The following is a 25,176-nucleotide window of genomic DNA, read 5'->3' as shown; positions in this document are numbered from 1 at the left end:
CAGATGTGAGGATGAGAGTGATTTGGAAAAACCCAGTGCTTGAACCCCTCCCTGAGGGATATGTAACATCCCTGTGCCCCAGGCCTGAGAAAGGAGCATGGCTTTACAGGAGTGCTGTGCTTGGAAGTTTCCTGCAGCTGGAAAAATCACATTTCTGGGTTCTGAATCAGAACCATTTCACAGTAAGAATTTTGTTGTATTTCCTCTTTGTTCTTCTCCACCTTAATCTCCCTCATATTGAGTTGCTTTGTCACTCCATTTTCCCTTTGAAAAGCTTTCTTATATAAAAATTTCAAGGGAATACATTACTTTTTTAAAACTCAGTTTAATCGGAGCTGTATTAAAAAACACGTTCTAAGAGTCAGCAAGTGCCTCTTTTCAGCCCCTTTCCAGCCCCCTGAGACCCATTCCCCAGTGCAACCTCTTTAAAGTGTTTTAGCTATTTCTTCTGGTATTGACCTCCATAAAGTTATTTTTTTTTTCTTTTTTGGTCATGCTGCGCAGCTTGCGGGATCTTAGTTCCATGACTGGGAATCCAACCCATGCCCCCTGAAGTGGAAGTGTAGAGTCCTAACCACTAGATCATAAGGGAATTCTCTTGACCTCCATAAATTAGATGCTGATGCCGGATTTCCTGATGTATAGGTTTTGCGTGTTGCTTACTGACTTCCTCTTAGAGGAATTAGGCCCCCTGGCATCACCCACCCTCGCTTCCCCTCCCCATCTTCCCAGGAGAGTTATGCATAAAGTGGGTTGGAATCTGTGGTCAGACTTTACAGTATTATGATTATTTCAGTGTTATTCACTAGAGAACCATCTATACTGGAATTATGCTTTTCTTATATAGTTTTTCCCCCCTCAGAGCTAATAATTGCCTTTAAAAATTGCTTAGTTTACTGCATACCTGCTGCATGTTCTTCCCAAATGCCCTTGTAGAGCTATCAAATGCCTACCAGTACCATTCCAAATGCTCACAAGCAGCATAATCTCTCAGTTCAGCCCTATCCTGCTGCTCCTGAAATCTCCATCTTCCTGCTCCATCTATGCTTGTTACCATCTAGGCATTCTCCAGTGACTTCACTGTGCCTCTGTGTCTTGGATTCTTGTTTTTCTTAGACATCATGTCTACCTCTTTTTTCTTTATATCTTTATTTGGGGAGAGCACATCCTCCAGCAGCTTTCTGAGAAAGGGTGCACAGGAAGCAAAATTTTTTGAGGCTACATAGATTTGAAAATGACGTTTTCCTCCTTCAACCTGAATGATGGTTCATGGGTATAAAATTTTCAGTTGGAAATGATTTCCCCTCCAAATTCTGAAGGCAACCCTCCACTGCCTCCCGGCTTCTGGTGTTGCTAATGAAAAGTCTAGTGCCATTCTGAATCCTTAATGTTTCCAGTCTTATCTTTGGAAGTTTATGATATCTCCTGTTTAGCTTCACAGTAACCTGCCCTAGATTTTTATTTCCTTTCCTCCCAATTAGGGCTTCCCTGATAGCTCAGTTGGTAAAGAATCCACCTGCAATACAGGAGATCCTGGGTTGGGAAGATCCCCTGGAGAAGGGATAGGCTACCCATTCCAGTGTTCTTGGGCTTCCCTTGTGGCTCAGCTGGTAAAGAATCCTGCCTGCAATGAGGGAGACCTGGGTTTGATTACTGGGTTGGGAAGATCTTCTGGAGAAGGGAAAGGCTACCCACTCCAGTATTCTGGCCTGGAGAATTCCATGGACAGTCCATGGGGTTGCAAAGAGTCAGACATGACTGAGTGACTTTCACTTTCACTTTCCTCCCAATTAACTAACTCTTTCCCTTCTTACTTCCTCCTCCCTCCTTCCCTCCCTCCCTCCTATTCTTCCTTTCCTTTTGGCCCATTCCTTGAGTTGGCCATTCATTGGAAGCTTTCGGTCTGAAGATGCCTTTCTTTGAACCTAATATGTGTTTATATTCCAAATGATTCCTTTGATAGTTTCCCTGTTCCTTCTGGAACTCCCTGTTAGTTAATGTGGGCCAACCTAGAATTGATGCTTTTGAACTGTGGTGTTGGGGAAGACTCTTGTGAGTCCCTTGGACTGCAAGGAGATCCAACCAGTCCATCCTAAAAGAGATCAGTCCTGGGTGTTCATTGGAAGGACTGATGCTGAAGTTGAAACTCCAATACTTTGGCTACCTCATGCGAAGAGTTGACTCATTGGAAAAGCCCCTGATGCTGGGAGGGATTGGGGGCAGGAGGAGAAGGGGACGACAGAGGATGAGATGGCTGGATGGCATCACCGACTCAATGGACGTGAGTCTGAATGAACTCTGGGAGTGAATGATAGACAGGGAGGCCTGGCGTGCTGCAATTCATGGGGTCGCAAAGAGTCAGACACGACTGAGTGACTGAACTGAACTGAACTGAACCTAGACTGACCTCTAAGTCCTTTACCTTTACCTGTTGTTCTTAATCCCTGTCCTTTTATGAGTCTGTTCTACCTTCTGGACTGTTTGCTGGACTTTAGTCTCCAATATTTTCCGCAGGATTTTTTATTTCAGTTGACATGTTTTTAACTTCTAGGAGTTTTTTCTGTTCTGATTCTCTTTTCAGAGTACCTTTGCTTCCTGGATGCAGTGTCTTACATCACTGGTGACATTAAATGTAGGATCACACACATACACACTCTCTTTCTCTGTTTTCTTATTCTTCCTCAATTGGTTGTTTTCTTTGAGTTCCACTTTCCAGATGATTTTGGTCTGACTTTTTCACTTGAGAAGGCTTTCCTCAAATGTCTGGTGATTCTTAGAAACAGGGAGTTAATTCATCTCCCCCAAAGGACACTGGACCATTCTCTTTTCCTGCATGGGAAGCATAAGCCACGGAGGGTGGTGTTCAGGACACAGATTTTCCTGCTGTTCAGGACACAAACTTTCACTTCATTCCTTGTTTTCATCGAGTACCATCCTGCACTAATAGGAACCTGCCTGGAGCAGTCTCTCCTGAGAATAAGGCTCACATTTCCTTGACGGTGCTGATGCAGAGATGGGGGAATGGTAGAGGAAACCTCTAGGGGAGGAAACAAGTCCAGCCTCTCTATTCGGCCTCCAACCAGCCTGCAGTGTGCTGAAGTGCACAGGTATGAAGTGCCGATGTGCAATGTCTGCAGTTTATGACTCCCAGATGGTCTTACACCTGCCACTTCTTCCTTTCTTTACTCCATAATGCCTGGTTCTCCAGGCACAAATGAGCAGTTTTCAGAATGTTGGAGAGAAAGGGAATGGGCACTACTGCATACCTCTAAGAATGGTTTCTCTCCTTCCCTGAAGAGAGGAAAGTGAGGTGGGGATGGAAGCATGGGAAGACATGCAGGCCCTGCCACCCCCAAGGACTGGCCCCTTCCACGGCCCTGCACCCCTCCCAACAAGGGTTCTGTTCCTGGTCTGTCCCCAGTAAATTGATCTTTAGTAACAGCCCTGTGAACTGATTGTTCTGGACTGGCAATTTCTGTGAAACACAGTAACAAATACAAAGCCCCAGGAAGCAGCAGTTCAGAACATTCTCTTCTTCTTTTAAAGAAGAATTTATTTTTATATCACACTTTCTGTATCTTATCTGAATGTCTAGCCTTGAGGATGTGAGAGACAAATTAAAACATGTCTTTTAAACTATGCAAGTAACTGCAACTCTCTCAGGCCCTTACTTCTTCTATTTCCCTCTCTCATACATTTTTTTTTTAATCCTTCTTCATAAGGATTTGAAAGGATTTCTAAGCACTGGAGTCAATGAGTCCCTGAAATGATGAAGCAAGGAGAAAAGACAAGCAATGCACCTGAAGGTCAAGTCATAATAAAAGTAATAATAAAATACTTATTAATAACCTATAAGTGTATGTAAATATAATCTGGTAGCCAAATATATATGGGCATCTTAGCCTTGTATTCCTCATATTCCTCAGATTTAGACCCTGAAAAAAACTTACAAGAAAACACTGAACTGATAGTTTCTCCTCCCTGACCCCTTTGAGAACAGCATCATCATCACAGTCACCCTCACCACCTCAAGTAAGTGCAGTGGAGGCAACAATAAGTTTATTGAGTTTTCTCAAGTTTTCTGGTGTCAACATGGTTCTTGGTCTTGCTGTGGATGATGGTTGTAAGCTGAGTGAAAGAATAAACACTAGACAGACAGGGAAGGCCCCTGGGCAGAAAGCGTACGCTGAAGGGCAGGAAGTGAGCGCCCAGTGGTCACGGGAGACTCCAGGATATGGCGAGGGCTGCTGTGGAGTCGGTCTACCTCAGGAAGATTTCCTGAGGACAGTGTCTGGGAAGAACAGCTTTTATATGAAATGAAATTAGGGAAGAGAAGATTGAGGCCAGAGAGTCATTAAGAAGAAGGATTTTCTAAATGGACAATTTACTAATATCTCCATAGTTTTAATTAAAAAAATCTTTATTGAAGTGTGGTTGATTTGCAGTGTTGTGCCAATCTCTGCTGTGTAGCAAAGTAACTCAGTTATATACATACACACGCTCTTTTTTTTTTTTTTTTAATTCTTGTCCATTATGGTTTATCACAGGATACTGAATATAGTTCCCTGTACTATACATTAGGACCCTGTTGTCTCACTTTAAATGCTCATTCACTGAGTCAAAATTAATGTCAACCAAGTTAAATTTGACTTAATGGTATTTTTATGACGTTAACAGTGTATCATACTATGGCTTATAAATACATGTTAACTTTAAAAAACTTGGTAAGATCTTCTGAGAAATGCTTTATTAGGGAAATGTATGCTGCTTTAACCTAATAAAGCAATTTACAAGTTTCTTTTTAATATTTGCAGACTGTGAAGGGTGAGATTTATAACTAGTAAAAGGAAATTAGAGTTCAAGATAGATGGAGAAATTATCAGAGAAGACCCAGCTCTTTTACGTTCAGATTTGAGGTCCAGAAATTATGTTCTAGGATACTAAAAAAAGATGAGATAGAATTGCTTTTGGTGAACTTGGCAGAATCAGAGAAAAGGAGAAGACCCAGAAGACTGAAAGTAGTTGATTTTTTTGGTTTTCCGAAAAGAAAAGAAAATTAATCCCAGAACCGATAGACTGAGGGAGATTCTAGGCTGTGCTGTTTAAATGGCAGGCTGTGAATACTGGAAGAGAAGGCAGTAATCAGCAGGAGCCAACGTGGGTTTACTAGAAACTGCACACGCCAGAGAAAGACCGTTTCCCAACTGAGAGGCTTCTGGACTGAGAAATCAGGGATATTATAGACACAGTCTCCCTGCTTTTAACAAGTCTTTTAACCAAGGTCTCTCCTGAATGTATATGGATGAGAGGACAATCTTGTTTCAAAAATCATGCAAGTAGATAGATTTGTGGCAGACGAAAGGCCGTACCTGTCTGTAAGTTGATGAGGGTGGGGATGTTTATTTTGTTCTCTGATACTTAGAACAATGCCAGTCACATAATGAATGCTTAATAAATATCTGTTGAACAAGTGGGCTCCTGCTAAGGCAGGGAGATCACTCCAGGGAATGTTACAGGATTCTTTCCTGAGTTCACTCTACTGAGAACACAGAATACCTACTCTGTGTTCTGTAGAAGCACCTACTGTGCTTGAGTAGAAATCCCATGGACAGAGGAGCTTGGAGAGCTACAGTTCATGGGGTCACCGAGTCAGACACAATTTAGCAATTAAACAACAACAATAGGAAAGCTATTGATAATGTACTCATGAAAGTCTGTAGAGAGCAGAAAGAAAAGCCTCCAAATGAATATTTTTCCAAGTTTTATTGAGATGTACTTGATATGTAACTTTGTATTAGTTTAAGATGTACAGTATAATGGCTTATGTATATACTTTGACAACACCACAATAAGTTTAGTTAACATCTGTCACCTCATATAGTTATAATTTTGTGTGTGTTGAGAACGTTTAAGATCTACTGTCCTAGCAACTTTCAAATATACAGTATAGTCTTGTTGACTGTAATCACCCTGCTGCATATTGCCACCCAGAACTGATTCATCTTATTCCTGGAAGTTTGTGTCTTTTGACCACCTTCACCCAGTTTGCCCACCCTCCACCTCTTGCCTCACAACCACCTGCCTGTTCTCTGGGAAAACTAGTATTTAAACTGACAGAACTAAGACCTCAAATATTCTTCCTGGTCTGAGTTGAATCAATCAAGTTAAACAGGAATATGGGTAAAATCTTATTCATGAGACTTAAAAATCAACTGAACGTGTATATGTGGGGGAGACAGAGCTTAACAAACATTTGGAAGTTCATATGTTTTAATTGACTCTAAGCTTAGTGTTAATAAAGGTTATGACATGGTTGCCAGAAGAGGCCCATTTCAAAAATCTGTTTATTTAAGTCATTCATTTCAGCAAATGTTTATTGAATATCTGCTCCGGGCCAGGTGCTATGCCAAGGAGCAGGCTGCACATGCAAAGACAGACGTTTCGTAAATCCTGTAATCCCAGGCAAGAGACTGGCATAGGCTTCCAGGAGCCCATCCCGTTGGCAGTCCCTCCCGCCTCACTGGCTGCACCATCTCAGATTCCTCTGCTAGTTTCCACTTCTCCCTAATCCCTTAGTTTTGTTTTATTTTTATAGTTTTTTTTTTTCTTTTTTTTTTTTTTTGGCTAAGCCAAGAGACATGTGTGATCTTAGTTCCCCAACCAGGGATCAAACACACACCCCCTGCTTTGGAAGCACAGAGTCCTAACCACTGGGCCACCAAGGAAGTCCCCATGCCCAATCCCTCAACTTTGGATTACCCCAGGCTCAGTCCTCAGCTGTCTTCTCATCTCCGTCTACTTTTATCCCTTAGTGATCTCATCCAGGCTCATGACTTTGAACTCCATTTGCAGATATCTCCCAGATTTCTACCAACAGCCCAGGCTTCTCTCCTGAGCTCGAGATTCATTGTATCCCAATGTCTGCTTGGCCTCTTCACGTTTAACATATAAAACAATTCCTAGCCTTCCCCTGTCCATTAATTTTCTAGAGCTACCATGACAAAGTTCCAGCAACTGGATGGCTTAAAACGGCAGAAATGTGTTCTCTCGTAGTTCTGGGTATAAGTCTGAAACCAGGGTGTTGACAGGATTAGACTCTCTCTGAAGGTTTTAGGGTAGAAACTGTCTCAGGCTTGTCTCTTAAGCTTCGAGTGTTACCAACGATCCTTGGCTTTCTTGCAGACACACTGCTCTAATCTCTGACTCCTTTGTCACTTGACATTCTCTCTGTGTCTTCATGTCATCTTCCCTCTGTGCCCATCTGTCTCTTCTCATAAAGACACTAGTCATAATGAACCAGCATCCTCCCTAATGATCTCAACTTGTTAACTTCTGTAAAGACCCTATTTCCAAATAAGATCACATTCACACATACTGAGTTTAGGACTTTGACATATCTTTGGGATCTACAGTTCAACCTGTAACAACCACTGACTTGCTACATCTATAGCCTTCCCGCCTCAGCTGATAGCCACTTCACTCTTCTAGTTGCTGTGGATAAAATCGCTGCTGTCATCCTTTGCTCTTGTCTTCTTCTTTCACCCAACACCCAAGTCCACCGGGAAACACTGCTTAGGGTTTACCTACCTTAGGGTTAGGTCCAGAGCCAACCATCCACTTCTCCCACCTCCACTTCTGCTGCCCTCACCTGAGCCACATCACCCAGGTTACTACAAAAACCAGACATTCAGAGCATGGCACTCCTCTGCTCAACACCTTGCAGTAGCTCCACGTCACCCATAGTCACCACTGGCACCCCTGTGCCACCCACTTCCAGTGCCAGTCTCCCGTGCCATTCTTGGCTTCGTCACCTTCTATTCTGGCCCTTGTTTGCTCCTCTCCAACCACAGTGGCCTTCCTGCTCTTCTTACATCCTGCTGCTGCTGCTGCTGCTAAGTTGCTTCAGTTGTGTCCAACTCTGTGCAACCCCACAGACGGCAGCCCACCAGGCTCCCCCGTCCCTGAGATTCTCCAGGCAAGAACACTGGAGTGGGTTGCCATTTCCTTCTCCAATGCGTGAAAGTGAAAAGGGAAAGTGAAGTCGCTCAGTCGTGTCCGACTCTTAGCGACCCCGTGGACTGCAGCCTACCAGGCTCCTCTGTCCATGGGATTTTCCAAGCAAGAGTACTGGAGTGGGGTGCCATTGCCTTCTCCGTCTTACATCCTAGGTTCACCCAACTTCAGGACCTTTGCACTAACTCTTCCCTCTGCCTGGATCAAGGGCTCCTAGATTTCTTCCTGCCTTATGATTGACTCCTTCGCTGTCTTCAAGTCTTTGTGCGAGTATTATCTTCTCAATGACATGCTTTTTTAAAAAAAATTTTTTTTAAATTGAAGGGTAATTAAAATATTGTGTTGGTTTCTGCCATATATCAACATGAATCAGCCACAGGTATACATATGTCCCCTCCCTCTTGACCGTCCCTCCCACCTCCCATCCCATCCCACCCACGTAGGTTGTCACAGAGCCCCGGTTTGAGTTCCCTGCGTCACGCGGCAAATGCCCACTGGCTGTTTTACATATATGGTAGTGTATGTGTTTCCATGCTACTCTCTCCCTTGTCCCACCCTCTCTTTCTCGCTGGCCCAATGCCATGTCCATAGTCTCTTCTCTATGTCTGCATCTCCACTGCTGCTCTGCACATAGGCTCATCAGTGCCATCTTTCTAGATTCCACATATATGAGGTAGTATACAGTGTTTGTTGTTCTCTTTCTGACTTACTTCACTTTATGTAACAGGCTCTTGATTCATCCTCCTTGTTAGCACTGACTCAAATGTCGACGACATGCTTTTTAAACTTCCAACTAACCTTCCCACCAGCATTCCTAATCCCCTATCTGCTCAAGTGAATTTTTCTGTACTACTCTCCTTCTGCATGTGTGTGTGTGTTAGTCACTCAGTCATGTCTGACTCTTTGTGACCCCATGGACTGTAGCCCACTAGCCTCTTCTGTCCATGGAATTCTCCAGGCAAGAATACTGGAGAGCGTTGCCATTCTCTTGTCCAGCTCCTCCTACATACTGTATCCTATTTGAAGTATTTATTGTTTATTCTTTGTCCCCACCCCCACCCCCGCTGGGATATAATCTCCATGAGGTAGGTAAGGGTCTAGTTGGTTTTGTTCACTTTTGTTTGCTGAGTGCCTGGAGCAGGGTGTAGAGTCAGAATTGAACCCAGATCCCTCTGGCTCCAAGACCTCCTCTCTTCAATCTGTGAAAGACCACTTCCAACTACACAAGGATGAATCCTTTAGACACTCGTTTATTCTCCCTCTCCCATCTATTGCTATCATCCTCAGGGACTTCAGTATCTCTGTAAGCCTGTTTGCCTAACATAGAAAGTTTAAAGTGTTACAGAAATAATGCCTTGTTTATTATGTTCACACCAGGTGAGCTTGGGTACCTTATTTCACCCCCTGTGCATCAGAAAGAGATCACAGTGATACTGTAGTTCACAGGAGTTTTGTAAAGATTACATGAGTTAATATATGTAAGTACTTGCCATGCAAACCGTGAGTACCATGTCAGCGTTATTGTAAGACTGTAATATGTTTGAGCCTTGAGGACATTACGCTAAGTGAAATAAACTACAGAAGGATGCACACTGCATGATTCCACTCCTGGGAGGTATGTAATATAGTCAAACTCTCAGAAACAGAGAGTAACGTGATGTTTTCCAGGGGCTGGACAGGGAGGAAATAGCCAGTTGCCATTCAGTGGGTATAGAGTTTCAGTCCTACACGATAAAAAAGTTCTAGAGGTCAGCTGTACAATATTGTGCTTATTGTTAATGCTGCTGTATACACAAAAATTTGTTAAGAGAGTAGGTCTCATGTAATTTACTTATTTGGCCACAATAAAAAGAACAAGGCATTAGTCACTAACCCACTCTTCATGTTATTGAATTTTCTCCAGGTTAAGGAAGACCTCCCAGCGTGTTTATGGCAGGTAGGGACAAAAATCCAGCCTCTGACTCTCTGAGTCTTTGTCCCACCCAAAGTTAGGCATCAACCCTATCTGTCAAATCCCAGCAGATTAATGGGCCATGCTCTACAGTCCACACCCCCTTGGGAGAAAATGCCTCACATTTAGCGCAAAAAGTTCTTCTATGCCCCATAGATTGGGCAATGAGAAATAAATAATCCAGTCAGTGATGTTCTCGATGGGTGGCTAGGGCTTCACAAACAGGAGGAGTAAACAAAAGAACCATCTTTGTTTCAAGCATCATTAGAACTAGCAAAGCCTCAAAGTCATTTTTCAAATTGGTGGGCGGCCCCCAGCATCTGTCCCTACCTGGAAGGGGCACTTGGTCTATAGAAGCAGCAAAAATAATTGCATCTTCCATGACACTTGGGTAGAAGCTCCTGTCCTAATTAATTCTTACCTCCTCCTTCCTTTATAAATATGCCTGGGCAAAGTGACATCCTAGCATTTCTGTTGTTGTTGGTTTTTTTTTTTCCTCTTCTTAACAAGGAATTCTCTCTTCTCGGGCATTTTAGGTGCTGATTTTCTCATGTCCTAGTGGTGCTTCTAATTAGTCCATGCTTCCTCCCCATAATAGTTTACCACCAGAGTGGGTTCAGACTGGGGGAGGGAGTGATTTGATCTCCTTATCAAAGTGTCAGTGATCAGGTTAGCTGTCTTAGCTACTCATTCGTTTTTATGCCTTTCCAGAAACAAACAGCAGGCTCCTTGCTAAGCGGAGCTGGAGATGATGGGGTTTTGCAGAGTCTCCCAAAAGAGCTCCTTCAGTGCCTTTTGATGAAATGCTGTCTCGAAGCCTTTGCAATAGCGCTCACTAAAGAGATGATCTCCTTTTTTTTTTTTCTCATCAGTGGAAAAACACTAGGTTGGGGACTGTATGGCAGAAGCATGCTAGTGTGTCACCTTGTCCCCAAATAACCTGGCACCTGCCAGGAGCTGCCTGCTGATTGGGACCTGGCCCACCATGCATCCCAGAGGGAAAGTACACAGAAAAACTGCCCCTTTTCCCACTCCCTCCAGGCCAAAGGGGATTGTGTATTTTTGAGTGGTTTTTCCATTGCTGAAGCAGTCAGCAGAGATCCTAGAATTCACCTCCACTGCTTCAGAGCTGGAAGGAGAAGCTGCTTTGGACCTTTTTTCAGGACTTGTATCAGTCAGCTTTTGCTGTGGAACAAACTACCCTAAAACTTGATAGCTTAAGAAAATAAACATCATTTATCATGATTCTGTGCATCAAAAGGGTGCTTCTCCTGGTGTGGACAGCTTAGCTAGGGCTAGATGGTCTAGGATGGCCTCACTCACCTGTCTGGTGTTAGGGTGGTGGATTGATCTTGAGCAGCCTGGATGGGACCAGCTCATCCTATTCTACAGAAGGCCAGTCTGGCCTCCAAAGAGCAGCAAAAGAGGGCAGATGAACCCCGTGCACAATGCTTTATCTCTGTTTGTGTCACGTTTGCCATTGTCTCCTTGGCCAAGGCAAGTTGTATGACCAACTCCACAATCAAGGTGGGAGGTGAACGCCCAGGGGCATGGATCTGCAGGAGAGTAAACCCACTGGGGATCATTCCTGCAAGGATCTGCCCCAAGAGTGGCCCGTCAAAGGAGTGTCCTTTTCTGTCCCTGTATGGAGTGTGCAGGATTGGTATGGGGTGGCTGTTTCAAGGAAGACGCGAATGGAGGTGTATAGTGGAGTTTGACCCACTAGTCAGTTCGACCCACTGTGACTATAGGCTGGTGGTGACTTCACTTCTCAAAGGCTCAGTTTCTTCACCAATAAACTGGGCCTGAATGAGCCCTCTTCACCAGCTCCTTCAGAAGACTGAGGCAGTCTATGAAGTAGCACAGTGTCTGGCATACAGTTGGCATCTGGTGCTAGCTGCTATCACTGAGAGAAGTTTTGGGTACTCATGGTGGCAGGTTGGGCAGAGAGGGGGTGAGGCTTCCCATAAACAGGAGGCGTGGCTGTGTGGTTAACTGTAGGAGGCCAGTTGAAGACCATGGAAGGACACAGAAGGCTCTCCTTGCCTCTTGCAGACTCAAGCCTTATTCAAATATGTGTGGTTTAAAATAAAAACAAGCCTATCACCCTTGTTCGGTTGATCATGTCCCAGCAGTGGTCACTTGGCTTCCACACCCCACCTTGTGCCCAAAATAGCTTTTGGTTTTCATTATCAGAGGCGTCAGACACTTTGCAGCATTTTCTTGCTTGAGATCTCTGTGCACTGGACTCTGTTGCCTGCATCCTCGCTGTCTTGTCGTGGCTCACCACCTGCCCCTTGGAGCATCCCTTCTCAGCATCCTTCACCAGCTACTTCCCCTCCTCTTTTCTTTTTCTGGTCAGTGTTCTCCAGGGTCCATTTTTAGTCCTGCTGTGAGCAGCATCATTTCACAGGCTGACCCCCACCATGTCCCCTTGTATCTACATGCTCACGATTGTCTTAGTCTTTCTCTGGCCCCATCTTGTCTATTAACCTGCCAATCACTTGCTCAAACTCAATAGGTTACAAAATAAATATAACCGCCCCATCTGTCTTCATCCTTCAGACTGCCAGACAAAATACCATAGACTGAGTGTCCAAACAGCAGAAATATATTTCTCACAGTTCCAGAGGCTGGAAGTCCAAGATCAGAGTGTCAGCATGGTTGGAGCAAGGCGCTCTTCCTGGCTTGCAGACAGCTGTGTCCTCACATGGCAGACAGAGAGCAAGTCCTGGTGTCTCTTCCTCTTCTTATAAGGGCACTAATCCTGTCACAAGGGCCTCATCCTCATGACCTTATCTAAACCTAATTGTCTTCCAAAAGCCGCATCTCTAAATACCATCACATGGAGAGAGGTTAGGCCTGCAGTATGTGAATTTGGGGGGACATCTTTTAGTCCGCATCACCATGCATACATGCCCTCCTGCTGTATTTTTTAAAAACAAATAAATAGAGTAGTTTTATTGTATTAATAATATGAATTGACTTGTGATTGTAACTTTATTGTTTGTTTTTGGCTGTGCTGGGTCTTAATTGCTGTGCACGGGCTTTCTCCGTTGGTGGCGAGCAGGGGCTACTTCCAGTTGTGGTGCACAGGCTCCTCATTGTGGTAGCTGCTCTTGTTGCAGGGCATGGGCTCTAGGTTATGTGGGCTTCAGTGGTTCTGGTGCATGGGCTTAGTTACTCCACGGTATGTAGAATCTTCCTGGTCCAGGGATCAAACTCATGTCCCCTGCATTGGTAAGCAGATTCTTAACCACTGGACCACCAGGGAAGTCCCCTCCTTTTATATTCTTATCCACTTTCCCCTCTTCCCAGTATTCTAGGCCAGAGAGCTGCAGGTCATTTCCACAGTGGGTCAGTGCTAACTACCTCCTGGGTCCATCATCCTCTCTCTCCCTGCAGCCACTGCCCCCAGGTCAGATACCAGCACCCTCCTCAAAGCAGCCTCCTCATCTGCAGGCTTGTTCCAGCAAGCTCAGTATTGCCTCCAAAACACCCATTCTATCTGCTCTCCACTCTTCTCACACATAAGCGCATACAGGAAGATCTGACCTCCCCACCTCTGTGGCCCCATCTCCTGCCCTTCTTCCTGGCACCCTCATCTTTGCCACCCTCACTTACCTGGGTTTCCCTGAACAGGCCGTGCCCTCTCACTCCTCTGCTTCCCCTCTACGGGGTGCTCATCCACCCTAGCCTGCCTGGGCACTCCTGCTCATCTGTCAGGACCCACCTCTGTTGTCATCCTGAGAAACCCCCATCCCCACCTCCCACACTCCACCCCCGCTGCAGCCCAGCTCTCCTTCCTTTGTACTCTGTACATGCCTGTTTACCAAGTGTCATAGTGAATCATTGGCCAGCTTCCCTTCATGACTAGGAGCTCCTTGAGGGCAGGAATTCATTCATTTCTCTGAATCCCTGTGCCTGGCATTTAGTAATGGCAAGAAATAAGTGTTGAATGAATGAATGAATGGGTATGTGAGTTGATGAGGGCAGTTGTTTTTGGTGGGCCCAACAGTGTCCTCTTTCCTGTACTGAATCACCACAGGTGCCATCAGCTCCCAGCATACACACAGGAGGTATGGTGTCCCCCTTCCTGCCTCCAGCACCAGGGGCCCCTGCCAAGATCTTTGCCCACAGAAAACACCCTCTGAAAGCAGCCTCAGCCCGAGTTCACTGCTCCCTCCGCCAGCTCCCTTTACCCTTTCTGCCTGTTCTGCTTGGTTCTCACATCACTTCATGCTGTCCTATTCTCTAATTGTCTGGCATGGCTTAGCCCTTTATTATACCAGTACATTCTACTGTCTGGCTCATTCATTGTTTTGAGAGCATATGTTGTCCTAGCTGCACCCTCGTGTGGACGGTACTTCTTCTGACTAAATCAGTCTCTGGACATTTGTTAATTGCTGCTCCACAGGTCCTTGCTTATAACCCACCTGTTCCTGTCATTTCCACGCTGGTCTCCTTTCCTTCTAGCCACCGTCCTCTTTGCAAAGGCAGAAATGCCTAGGAGGGAAGAGTCAGCAGACCCACGTTCACATGTCAGCTCCACCATTTCCAAGCTGTGAGCCTGGCAGCAAATAGCTTCCCCTCTTTGAGCTTCTGTTTCCTTATCTAGACAATGGAGAGACCATCGCCCCTGAAGGGCTACTGTGAGAATTAAATGAAACAATCAGTGTAAAGCACTTAGCGCATTGCCTAGCAGGGAATAAATAAATAATAGTAAATGTTGGCTGCTGTGATGGATGTTGTTTTCAATATTATTTTATCAGTAAATCTTTCCCTGAAGATTCTAGCATAGCCCAGACCCTGGCTGGCACATGGCACAGCAGGTTAGCATGCTGATGGTTTCATAGGGCTGCCCTGGAAGTTCGACCCCTTACTCATTGGAATGGGAGGCTCACTTCCTCTGGAAATGAGGAGGGAGTGGGGGCAATTCCACTCCTCTCCAACAAGGACTCCCCTCTTCTCTGAACTTAGCGCTGTTCTGCATCTTGTCTTGGTACAAAATGGGGTGTGCTGGCTCTTTACTCAGACACCCAGCCTCCTGGGACAGCCAGGCACAGGAGGGCCCCCACCCCCTTCATCAGGCTTTTATCAAGATAAGATAGCCAGGTCCTTCCTGGCCATTCACATCAGGGCTTTACGGTTGCCTTTTCCTGGTTTTGAGTTGGCTCTCGCTTGTCTTGAAGGGCTTTTCCTGGCACATTCTTGAGGGGAAGGCAGCCTGGGGACCTGACAGGGCATCCAGGGGCTACAGGAGGCTGAGGCCACACCAGTCCAGCCCCAGGGCCATGGTGGGACCCAGGTGCCCTGGCTGAGGGCTGCCTTATTCCTCCTTATCTTCCTTTAACCCCCGGAGTTCTGGATAAGGGCGGGGCTGACACCCCAAAAGGGTAACACCCGTCCCTTGGCTGTGGTGGTTCCTCCCTGAGCTGCCTTCTGTGGTTGGCTGGTGGCCACTCCGCTGGGCCAGAGAGGGGACGATATTCAGGTCCCTTCTCTGTTTTCTAGAGAGGCAAGTCAGCAGACAATTCTCACCCCTAGGCTTTCCCTTGCCCCTCTCAGTTCATAACTGGTGCAAGTGTATACGATTATAGGCTCTTTTATGGGATGTAACCTTTGGGGGAGTCGCGCCCAGGATGAGGTTGAACAGTTACATCAGAATCACTTGCGAAGCTTTGTTCCAAAATACAAATTCCTGGGACTCCTAGAATTTCTAATTCAGTCTAGCTTTAAACCAGGAATGTACCTTAAAATCTGAAAGGTTCTGCCATTCACCGAGATGTAAAACCATATACCTGGTCCCACCATATGACTGGCTGGGGCAGGAGCTGGGGGGTGCTCTGGGGACCTAGAGAGGTCTCATGCAATGATGAGCTAGTAATGGAGGTCTGAAGCCCCTGATACTGCTTGAGCCCTGCCATCTTCTTAGCAGTAGTCAGGGCCTGGGCTGGATGGGCTCAGTGTCACTGGGGTGACAGCCCGCACTGGGACACTGACTTAGGGGCCCTAGCAGGCCATGGTGTTGGGGAAGGTAAGGAAGGAGCCAAAGCAGAGAAGAGAGGCTGTTCTACCATTCCTAGAAAAGGCCTGCAGTTTGAATGCATGTACACCTTCACCTCTCCATCATCAGCACTGTCCCTGGCTGCCTGGGACAATGTCTGGGGCACCTCTACAACCCACCATTGCTGGCACTGGGGTCTGGTTAAGGGTCCACATGGAAGTTGACTGGACGGTAGCCCAACTGGGTCAATTTGACTCAAAAGCAGAGTTGGGACAGTCCGGTTCAGTTCAGTTCAGTCGCTCAGTCGTGTCCGACTCTTTGTGACCCCATGAATCGCAGCACACCAGGCCTCCCTGTCCATCACCAACTCCCGGAGTTCACTCAATCTCACGTCCATCGAGTCAGTGATGCCATCCAGCCATCTCATCCTCTGTCATCCCCTTCTCCTCCTGCCCCCAATCCCTCCCAGCATCAGAGTCTTTTCCAATGAGTCAACTCTTCGCACAAAGGTCTAAGTTTACCAAGCTCTGGTACACTGAGCACATCGTCTTCTGATCCGAGTGTTTGGCCCTTCTGGAAACATGAGATTGTCTCAAGAGCCCTGGCTCTGCCCCGGAAGTTTACACTAGGAAGCCTCTAGAACAGCAGGCACAAACCCCATGGAAACAGGCTGTGCATCTAGATCGAAAGCAGCATTTAAGCCAGGAAGACAGAGCTCTGTGAGCTCTAGACATCCTGGGAGGGGCAGGCTGTGCTGGGCGCTGGAGGGAGCCTCCTTTCGCCAGGAATTGAGGACCCAGAGCCGCAGGCCCTTTGAGAAAGCATCCTCTTAAAACTGCTCTCCCTGGCATTTGTGACAGGGAGGCTGGTCACAGGCCTGCGGGGGCTGGAGGAGAAGGCCGCGCGGCCACGCTGGGGCCGGTAGTGTTCCAGGAAGGCAGGATCTATTTTTTTCTGGGAAGTGAGAAGCAGTTTAATGGTACTATGAAAAAGCTTCCCCAGGCATGCAGGCCTTAAGTAAATAAAAGCACAAAAATAGATTTTTTCAGACCGTGTCCTTCCAGAGCATAGTAGGATTTCCTGAGAAATTGGATTGAGTTCTCCCTGACTCACCTGACTGCTGAGTAGAGGAATTCAGAGGGAAAATGTGTGTTTCCTGTAGCCATATCTGCTGAAATAGGGCCGATGGCAGGGCTTACGGCTCTCAACTGGTGATCTTTTGAAAGACAGCTGGGAGTGTCTGAATAGCAGGCTGGGGATTGGGGCTGAAGCTTAGTTGAGCCACCCCTATACCTGAACCCCTACTCTCAGAATGAGAAGTAGCTTTATCATAGAACTTCTGCCCTGCCTGCGTGTTGTAGATTGGTTTCCTGCAGGTATGCAGAGCACTGGGCAGCCCTCAGGAGAACAGGGTGTTTTTCCAGCGGTGATGAGGGGTTGACCCTGAAGTGGCCACACCCTGACCCCACTTCATTTGGATGTTACTACTGCAACCTGCTGTATGGCCAGCTAACTGCTCTATGACCGCAGAGCGCAAAGCAGGTTTTCTTCTGGGCCGAGCTATGAGAGCTAAGACACCAAAATAGTATTAGCATCTTTCTTACATGGGTTTTCAGAAACCAGGCTTCAACTGGCCCCAAACCATTCAAGGACCTAAATATAGTGCCCTAGACCACAGTGGATAGAGTTTGGGTTCCAGCATGGAACTTTATTATGGGTGAGAACCAGTGGTGTACTGGCTTTCTGAGCAAATTTAAGAGCCCTGATATGTAGACTATTTTTTGTGCTCAGTTGTGTCTGACTCTGCCACACTATACTCTTACTGTAGTGACTTTCAGATGACCAGTGTAAAGTCACTAAATATGGAGTTGGGAAGAAAGTCACACAGTTGGCTGCAGTCCACTACTGAACTATGTCTCTGACTTGAAGATCCAAAAAGCTTACAAGGAAAGATTCCTAAGAGGAGTACACTGAACCACATGCCAGGGGTATCGCAGTGGCCCCACCCCTCTGTGTACAGAAAACTCCTCCTCCTTGGCCAGCAGAACCTTTTAACCAGCAAGAGGATCCATATCACCCGGCTGACACTAGATTTACTGATGAGTGGCTCCATATTTGTTAGTGGTTTCTGTGATAGAACAGTGATGGGTCACATTGTTTGGATTTATTGGCTTTATCTCATCCCTTGAGGAGCCTGTTAAAACTGCATCCTCCTGGGACTTCCCTGATGGTCCAGTGGTTAAGGCCCTACCCTGCCAGTACTGGAGCTGTTCAGTTGCTAAGTCATCTCCAACTCTTTGAGACCTCATGAACTGCAGCATGCCAGGCTTCCGTGTCCTTCACAGGTCCCAGAGTCTGCTCAAACTCATGTCCATTGAATCGGTGATGCTATCCAGCCATCTCCTCCTCTTGTTGCCCCCTTCTCCTCCTGCTCTCAGTTTTTCCCAGCATCAGGGTCTTTTCCAATGAGTCAGCTCTTTGCATCATATAGCCAAAGTATTGGAGCTTCAGTTTCAGCATCAGTCCTTCCAATGAATATTCAGGATTGATTTCCTTTAGGATTGACTGCTTTGATCTCCTTGCTGTCCAAAGGACTCTCAACAGTCTTCTCCAACAGCACAGTTCAAAAGCATCAGTTCTTTGGCGCTTAGGCTTCTTTATGCCCCAACTCTCACATCCATACATAACTACTGGAAAAACCATAGCTTTAACTATATGGACCTTTGTTGGCAAAGTGATGTCTCTGCTTTTTAATATCATGTTTAGGTTTGTCATAGCTTTTTTTCTAAGGAGCAAGCATTTTAATTTCATGGTTGCAGTCACCATCCACAGTGATTTTGGAGCCCAAGAAAATAAAATCTGCCATTGTTGGCCATTGTTTTCCCATCTATTTGCATGAAGTGATAGGACTGGATGCCATGATCTTAGTTTTTTGAATGTTGAGTTTTAAGCCAGCTTTTTCATGCCAGTGCAGGGTATATGGGTTCAGTCCCTAGTGGGAGAACTAAGATCCCACCTGCAGTAGCCAAAAGATAAAAAGTTTCTTTCTTTCTTTTTTGTTTTCTTTTAAGTGCATCCTTCTGAGCTCCACCCCTAGAGAATCTCACTCCATAGACCTGTCATAGGGTCCAGTCATCTACATTCAGGGGCCAGATTGCATGTAATATTCACACTTTAAAAAACCCTCAGCTACTCTTTGGGCTTCCCTGGTGGCTCAGTAAGAATCTGCCTGCCAATGCAAGAGTTGCAGGTTCAGTCCCTGGGTCAGGAGGATACCTTGGAGAAGGAAATGGCAACCCACTCCAGTATTCTTGCCAGGGAAATCCCATGGACAGAGGAGCCTGGTGGGCTGCAGTCCATGGTGTTGCAGTGGAGTCAGACACAATTCAGTAACTACACAATAATCACTGCTGTTTACTCACCCTGTGGCTTCGATGACTGAAAGCTCAAGGTCTGGTGGCTTTCAACATAATGATTTCATTCTTGACCCTCACTGTTTTGCTCCAGCCAAACAGGGTTGTTTTCTTCAAGTCCTGCTATGCAAAATTAGATTCTAGATCATAGTAACAGCTAACACTTTTTGAGAGCCCTCCAAGCACCAGACATCAGATGTGTGTTGCCCATCTCATACTGACAGTCATCTTATTATTACCATCCCCATTTTCAGATGAGGAAACTGACACCCAGAGGAATCTTCCAAGGTGAAAAGTCCAGACAAGCTGACTTTAGAACCTACCTTGTAAACATGACACTGAGTTGTTTGTAAAATAATGTTCCTCTGCAAGTCTTTGTCTTTTGACCTAACTAGTTCAAGCTGAAGTTCAGTTCAATTTCTTGGGCATTTGTGTGCCTATAAGATTCTGCCATTGTCTTGTGCATGCATGCTAAGTTGCTTCAGTTGTGTCCAGCTCTTTGTGACCCTATTGACTGTAGCCTGCCAGGCTCCTCTGTTCATGGGATTCTCCAAGCAAGAATCCTGGAGTGGGTTACCATGCCCTTCTCCAGGGGGATCTTCCTGACTGAGGGATGGAAGCCACGTCTCTTGCCTCTACTGCATTGGCAGGCAGGTCTTTACCACTGGCACCACCTTGGGCATCTGAGTGCCTATCAGATGCTGGCACTGGCATAAGTTACCTCATTTAATCCTCCCAGCAACCTTGTGAGGAAGCTGTGACTACCATATTCCAGATAAGGAAAGACAAACCCAGAGAGCCTCTGTGGCTTGCTCAGTGTTGCACAGCAAGCTTGAGGTGGAGCAGGAGTTAGTGGCTCATGCCTCAGCCCCGCAGCCACCCCAGCTGCCTACTAGGTGACTCCTTAGTCTAAAGTGAGGCAGTTGAGGCACTGGCACTCTTTTAAGTATTTGAGCATGTTTCTGACAGCCTTAATATTTAACATTTAAATGTCTGAGATAGTATATAAAATGTTAGCATATAAATGGGAGAAGATAGATGTATCTGTCAGCTCCAGGTAGACTGGGCTAAGTGTGGCCTTAAATGCAAAGGACTCTGCAGATACAGAGAAAGGGTTATTGTGACTACGGGAACCGGAGAAGGCTCCCTGGAGGAGGTTGCACTAACGCCGGCCTGGAAGGATGAGTAGGACATTGGTGAATTTGGAGGGAGGGATAAAGGACGGGCAGTGCTGGAAGAGGATGTGGTGGAAGCTGAACCTGGGACTCAGGGGTGGTGGGGCTGGATCCCAGAGCCTCAGGAAGCTCCCTGAGAATCTGTGCCTTTTCTCCTCGGGCGCAGAACTAACTTCATGCTTGATTTGTGATTGAAGATGTTGTGACTTTTCTCCTCCGGCTGATTGATCCTATTTTCCATTACATTAAAATAGCTTTCTGTAATCCTCTCCATGGTGGATTTTTTTCTTCCTGGACCTCTGGGCTCAGAAGGCTGCCAGCTTTCAGCACCAGACCATCTGAGGAGTTGCCAGGTGTGTATGACTGGTTGTAGAAGCCTGGATTTGGTGGAAGCACAAACACCTCTTTAAGTTTTCTGAGAGCGAAGGTCCTTTCTGTCCCTCACTAGCACTGGTACATGAGTGGCGGTTCCAGCTGGAGTGACTCTGGCTCTCCTGTTTGCCCCCCTTTCACAAGGGAATGCCTTGGGATATCTGTCAACAGCTTCCTGCAGCCTGGCCGTCCCAGTGGCCTGAGTGCTTTGGACACTGACTCCTGGGGGCATTAAGCAATTCCTGCCACTGCCCTCTGGCTATGCCAAGTGGACGCATCTCATAACAGAGCCAAATGGCACGTTTACCTCAGAGCTCTGGCGGCATCATCTGGGTGGTGGTTGTAATCATTGGAGGGCGTATGCAGGACTCCATAGCCTTGAAAAATGGCCTCAGGGAAAAAAATGTCGCCATCTCTCTGCCAGTTACAGATAAACCATGACCAGAGCCAATTCTCCTTTGCACTCAGAGCCACTGACAAGTGCCACAGGATCCAGGGGGGGGGGTCTCATCATAGACCCTCTGAATAGGAGTCAACTCAGCACTGCTGTGGGACTCACCGAGCTCCCCAGGCACTGGGATGGCCTCACGTTCCTGGCCACAGTCTCACAGATTCTGAGTCAGTCCCTCTTCTTTATTCCCAAATCTTCAAGCAGAATTGATGGAACCCTACCCCCAGAGCGGAGCAGGAGCTGGCATGTCTAGGGTGAGAGTCTTCTTGACCCTGCGCCCCTAACTGCATGTTCAGATGGCATTTGTAGCAATACCTAAATAGCTGAGGCCTGCCTTGGGGGCAGTCTCATGGAGGCCTCTGTCTGTGTCTCTTCAAATGTTACGGTTCCTGAGTTCACGAGGCGCTGCTGGTAGGCTACTTCATAGACTCGAGGTCCACAACGTGTCATCTAAGAAATCACCCAGGTCGCTGTGCTGGGAAGGGTGGAGCATCTCTGTGGTGGATGTGCCTGGCCCTACCCAGTTGATTTTTAAATTAATCTCCAAAAAGTGATGGAAAGCCTAATGGGAAGTGCTGCTTGCATCATTGTTCTGGGTTTAGCAGGGCTGTGAAAGCCCCTGGTGTGCATGGGTTGACTCCCACAGACAGCTAAGGACCCTGGCCGCATCCTGTCCCTTTGCCCTGAGCTCTTGATCTTGTTTTCCTCAAGATGGAATGAAAGCCTCTGGGCCCATGAATCTCAAGAAACAAGATGGCGGACGTGGGTGTGCCTCAGAGCAGCCTCTTTTGAAGTCTACAGTCTATTCAGATTTCAGAGAGAAAGCTGAATTCAAGGAGCGCTTCGATTCATACTTCCACTTTGCTCCTGCCACATGAACAGAACTGTGCTGAAGGAGGGAGACACGGGGCTGTGTGCGAAGCATAGTCCTTGTCCTCATGCAGTTCACAGTGCAGCCCCTGAAAACCAGCTGATGTTTTTCGCTATTGTCTAAGTTCTTTTTTTCTTCTTTTCATTTAGTTTTGTAAAGCCATGTCTCACCCTTGTCACTCAAAAATGTAGCCTTCAAAACCATCAAACAGGCTGAGACTGAGTTAAGTCCACCTCAGAGCCCCGCAGTGCTCACAACTAGAATGCTTTCTAAGATAGGAGGAGAGATGGTAGAGATAAAAACATAGAGATGGTAGACAGATAGAGGTAGATATGATAGACAGGTATGACACAGAGGTAGGTGAGATGAGAGACAGGGATAGGACAACTATGATAGATCAAGATAGATGATTATTTCAACTTCATTTTTACTTTATATTGAGGAATAGTTGAATTACAATGTTGTGTTAGCTTCAGGTATACATACAGCAAAGTGGTTCAGTTATATGTATATTCATTCTTTTTCAGATTCTTTTCTCACGTGAGTTATTATGGAATATTGAGTAGAGTTCCCTGTGCTATACAGTAGGTTCTTGATGATTGATAGAAGTGATAGATGCTGTCATCTGTATAGATACCATCTCTGCGAGTAGGTGGGTAGTAAGATAGATAGTCAGCCTTCACTAACTCCTCCTAAAAATAAACCACTCAGATTTTATGCTCTATTTACCTCTTCCAGGGATTTTCCTTGTAATGTGGGTGTGGCATCCTCCTGCATTCATCTCCTGACACACCCCCTGATGGACCAGCCATCATAACTGAGGAGCTGGAAGGAAACTAAGGGATGAGTTAGTCCATCCTGCAGACTCAGCTTGCCACAACAAGGAAGTGGACCATCCTATTCTAAAAGACAGGAAAGGAAGTGTTTTCATTGATTTCCCTTGACCCATTTAAGTTGTTCTTAACTGTAGTTCTCAAGTGGACAACAACCTGGGCATAAAGATTTAAGTGAGCATTTAAGCTTGTAAGTGACTCAGGCAGGAGAACCTGGGAGGGAAGGGAGCCTGTGGTGACATGTGGCCTTTCCAGAGCATCGTATGCCCCTCCACTTGTCTGGTCTTTTAAGTGTAACTAGGCAGGAAAGCCCAGGGAGGGACTAGAATCTTCCCCAATGTGTTGATGCTTCTCTTCTCTCTCTAATTGAATTGTAGTGAACTAAACAGTCTCTGGGGCTTCCCAGGTGGTGCTAGTGGTAAAGAACCTGCCTGCCAGAGCAGGAGACATAAGAGATAACAGGTTCGATCCCTGGGTCAGGAAGATCCCCTGGAGGAGGGCACAGCAACCCACTCCAGTATTCATGCCTGGAGGAGAATGTCTCCCACGGACAGAGGAGCCTGGCAGGCCACAGCCTATATAGGGTCACAAAGAGTCAGACATGACTGAAGTGACTTGGCTCACCTGTAAACAGTCTTTACTTCCAGGTCCTTGTTGAACATGCTGTACCCATCCTGTCCCTGATACAGAACTTCTCCCTGGCCGGGCCAGGGCATGGGGGCTGACTTCGTGAGGGACTAATGGGGGTGTCCTCTCCATGCAGCTTATCTGTAAGCCCAAGCACCCCTTGCTATAAGAAGTGCTTTAGCCAGGTTACTGTTTCAGGACTCAGCATCCCACCAAAATGGTTACATGTTCCTCATCTGTCTTTTGGACCAGAGGTGGGGTGGTCAGGCCAGAAACCAGCAGCCTGCCAGGCTGAAACAACAGACAAGTTTGCTGGACAGGGAGGAGCCTAGGTGTCCTGCAGCTGCTCAAGAGAGAGAACTAAGGCTGACTTGCCATCCCTGGGAACATTTTTAGGGGCCGCGATTGTCGTCATTGAAGCCTAAGCCAGGAGCAGGCACAGGGGAGCCTTTTGTGCTGTGCTTCTCTTGGCCACTAGCATCTTCACTGCCCAGCAGCCACTCAGATCCTCCACCAGGCTGAGCTTAGATGGCTCCTTGTGCCTTGGGCTGAGCCTGGCTGCTGCGCTGATCCAGACCTGAAACGGGGAGGGTGGGAGGAGTCTGGAGCTTTGAGGCCCTGTATCACCTACTTTCCTGATGTCCCCAGGGTGAGGGAGCACCCCTATGCCCATCCCAAACTCTGTCTTTGGGGGGGAGCATCGCTGTGGGTGGGGTGGGGAGTAGCCACGGTTTGTTGGAGAAGGAAGGAGCCAGGATGGTGGGGACAGGTATCAACCACTCTACACAACGTAGAGGATGCGATGGTTGGATGACATCATCAACTCAGTGAGCAAACTCCGGGCGGTAGTGAAGGACAGAGGAGCCTGGTGGGGTGCAGTCCATGGAGTCGCGAAGAGTGGGGCATGGCTTGGCAACCAAACAACAACACAAGAGTGGCCACCCGGCGCATGCCTCCTCCTTAGCTTCAGTACTTGTCTTCAAAAGAGCTCCAAGAATGAACAAAGAGATGTAACTGTTAACCTCATGATCTTAGTTAGCAGCATGGATATTAGGACAACTTATTGTCATTTACAACTTGCCCCTTTGACAGAAGAGAAAATGAAGGAATATGGGAAGTAAATCAACTTCTTGGGAACGTCAGCCTTGTTAGCTTATTAATGTTTATTAAGTGGCCACCATGCATCAGACTGTTTGGCTAAGGACGTTTTTAAGTCATGATTTCTGTAAGAAGATCGCAGTCTGGTGAGAGGGGTGTAATCCAGTGACTCCAGTACAGCCTTAAGAAAACTCTGGTCATATTGCTGAGGGCCAGGAGGAAGGGGAGGAGGGAGACCCTGCCTCCCCTCCAGGCACATCAAAGGAGTCTTCCCCGAGGAGTGGATGGTGAGTTGGAGACTCTACATACTTACTTTGTGCCAGCCTCTTCACAAACATGTCATTTTACCCCTGATGAGAAAACAA

General features: G+C 46.6%; 1 protein-coding gene across 15 annotated transcripts in view; it reads left to right on the top strand.

Annotated features, from left to right (window-relative positions):
- ATXN7L1 (ataxin 7 like 1) overlaps window positions 1–25,176 on the top strand; it is a 264,853-nt gene that overhangs the window by 59,820 nt on the left and 179,857 nt on the right. For 7 of the 15 annotated variants that reach the window (XM_059885641.1, XM_015468917.3, XM_015468916.3 and 4 more), the window contains exon 3: window positions 20,814–20,912. In XM_059885641.1, the coding sequence (XP_059741624.1) occupies window positions 20,814–20,912 (99 nt within the window). 15 annotated transcript variants of the gene reach the window in all.

The sequence above is a fragment of the Bos taurus genome, chromosome 4 (assembly GCF_002263795.3).
Source record: "Bos taurus isolate L1 Dominette 01449 registration number 42190680 breed Hereford chromosome 4, ARS-UCD2.0, whole genome shotgun sequence".
NCBI classification, from domain to species: Eukaryota; Metazoa; Chordata; class Mammalia; order Artiodactyla; family Bovidae; genus Bos; species Bos taurus.
The sequence above is the reverse complement of the archived record's forward strand: the minus strand, read 5'-3'. Positions and strand labels throughout refer to the sequence as shown.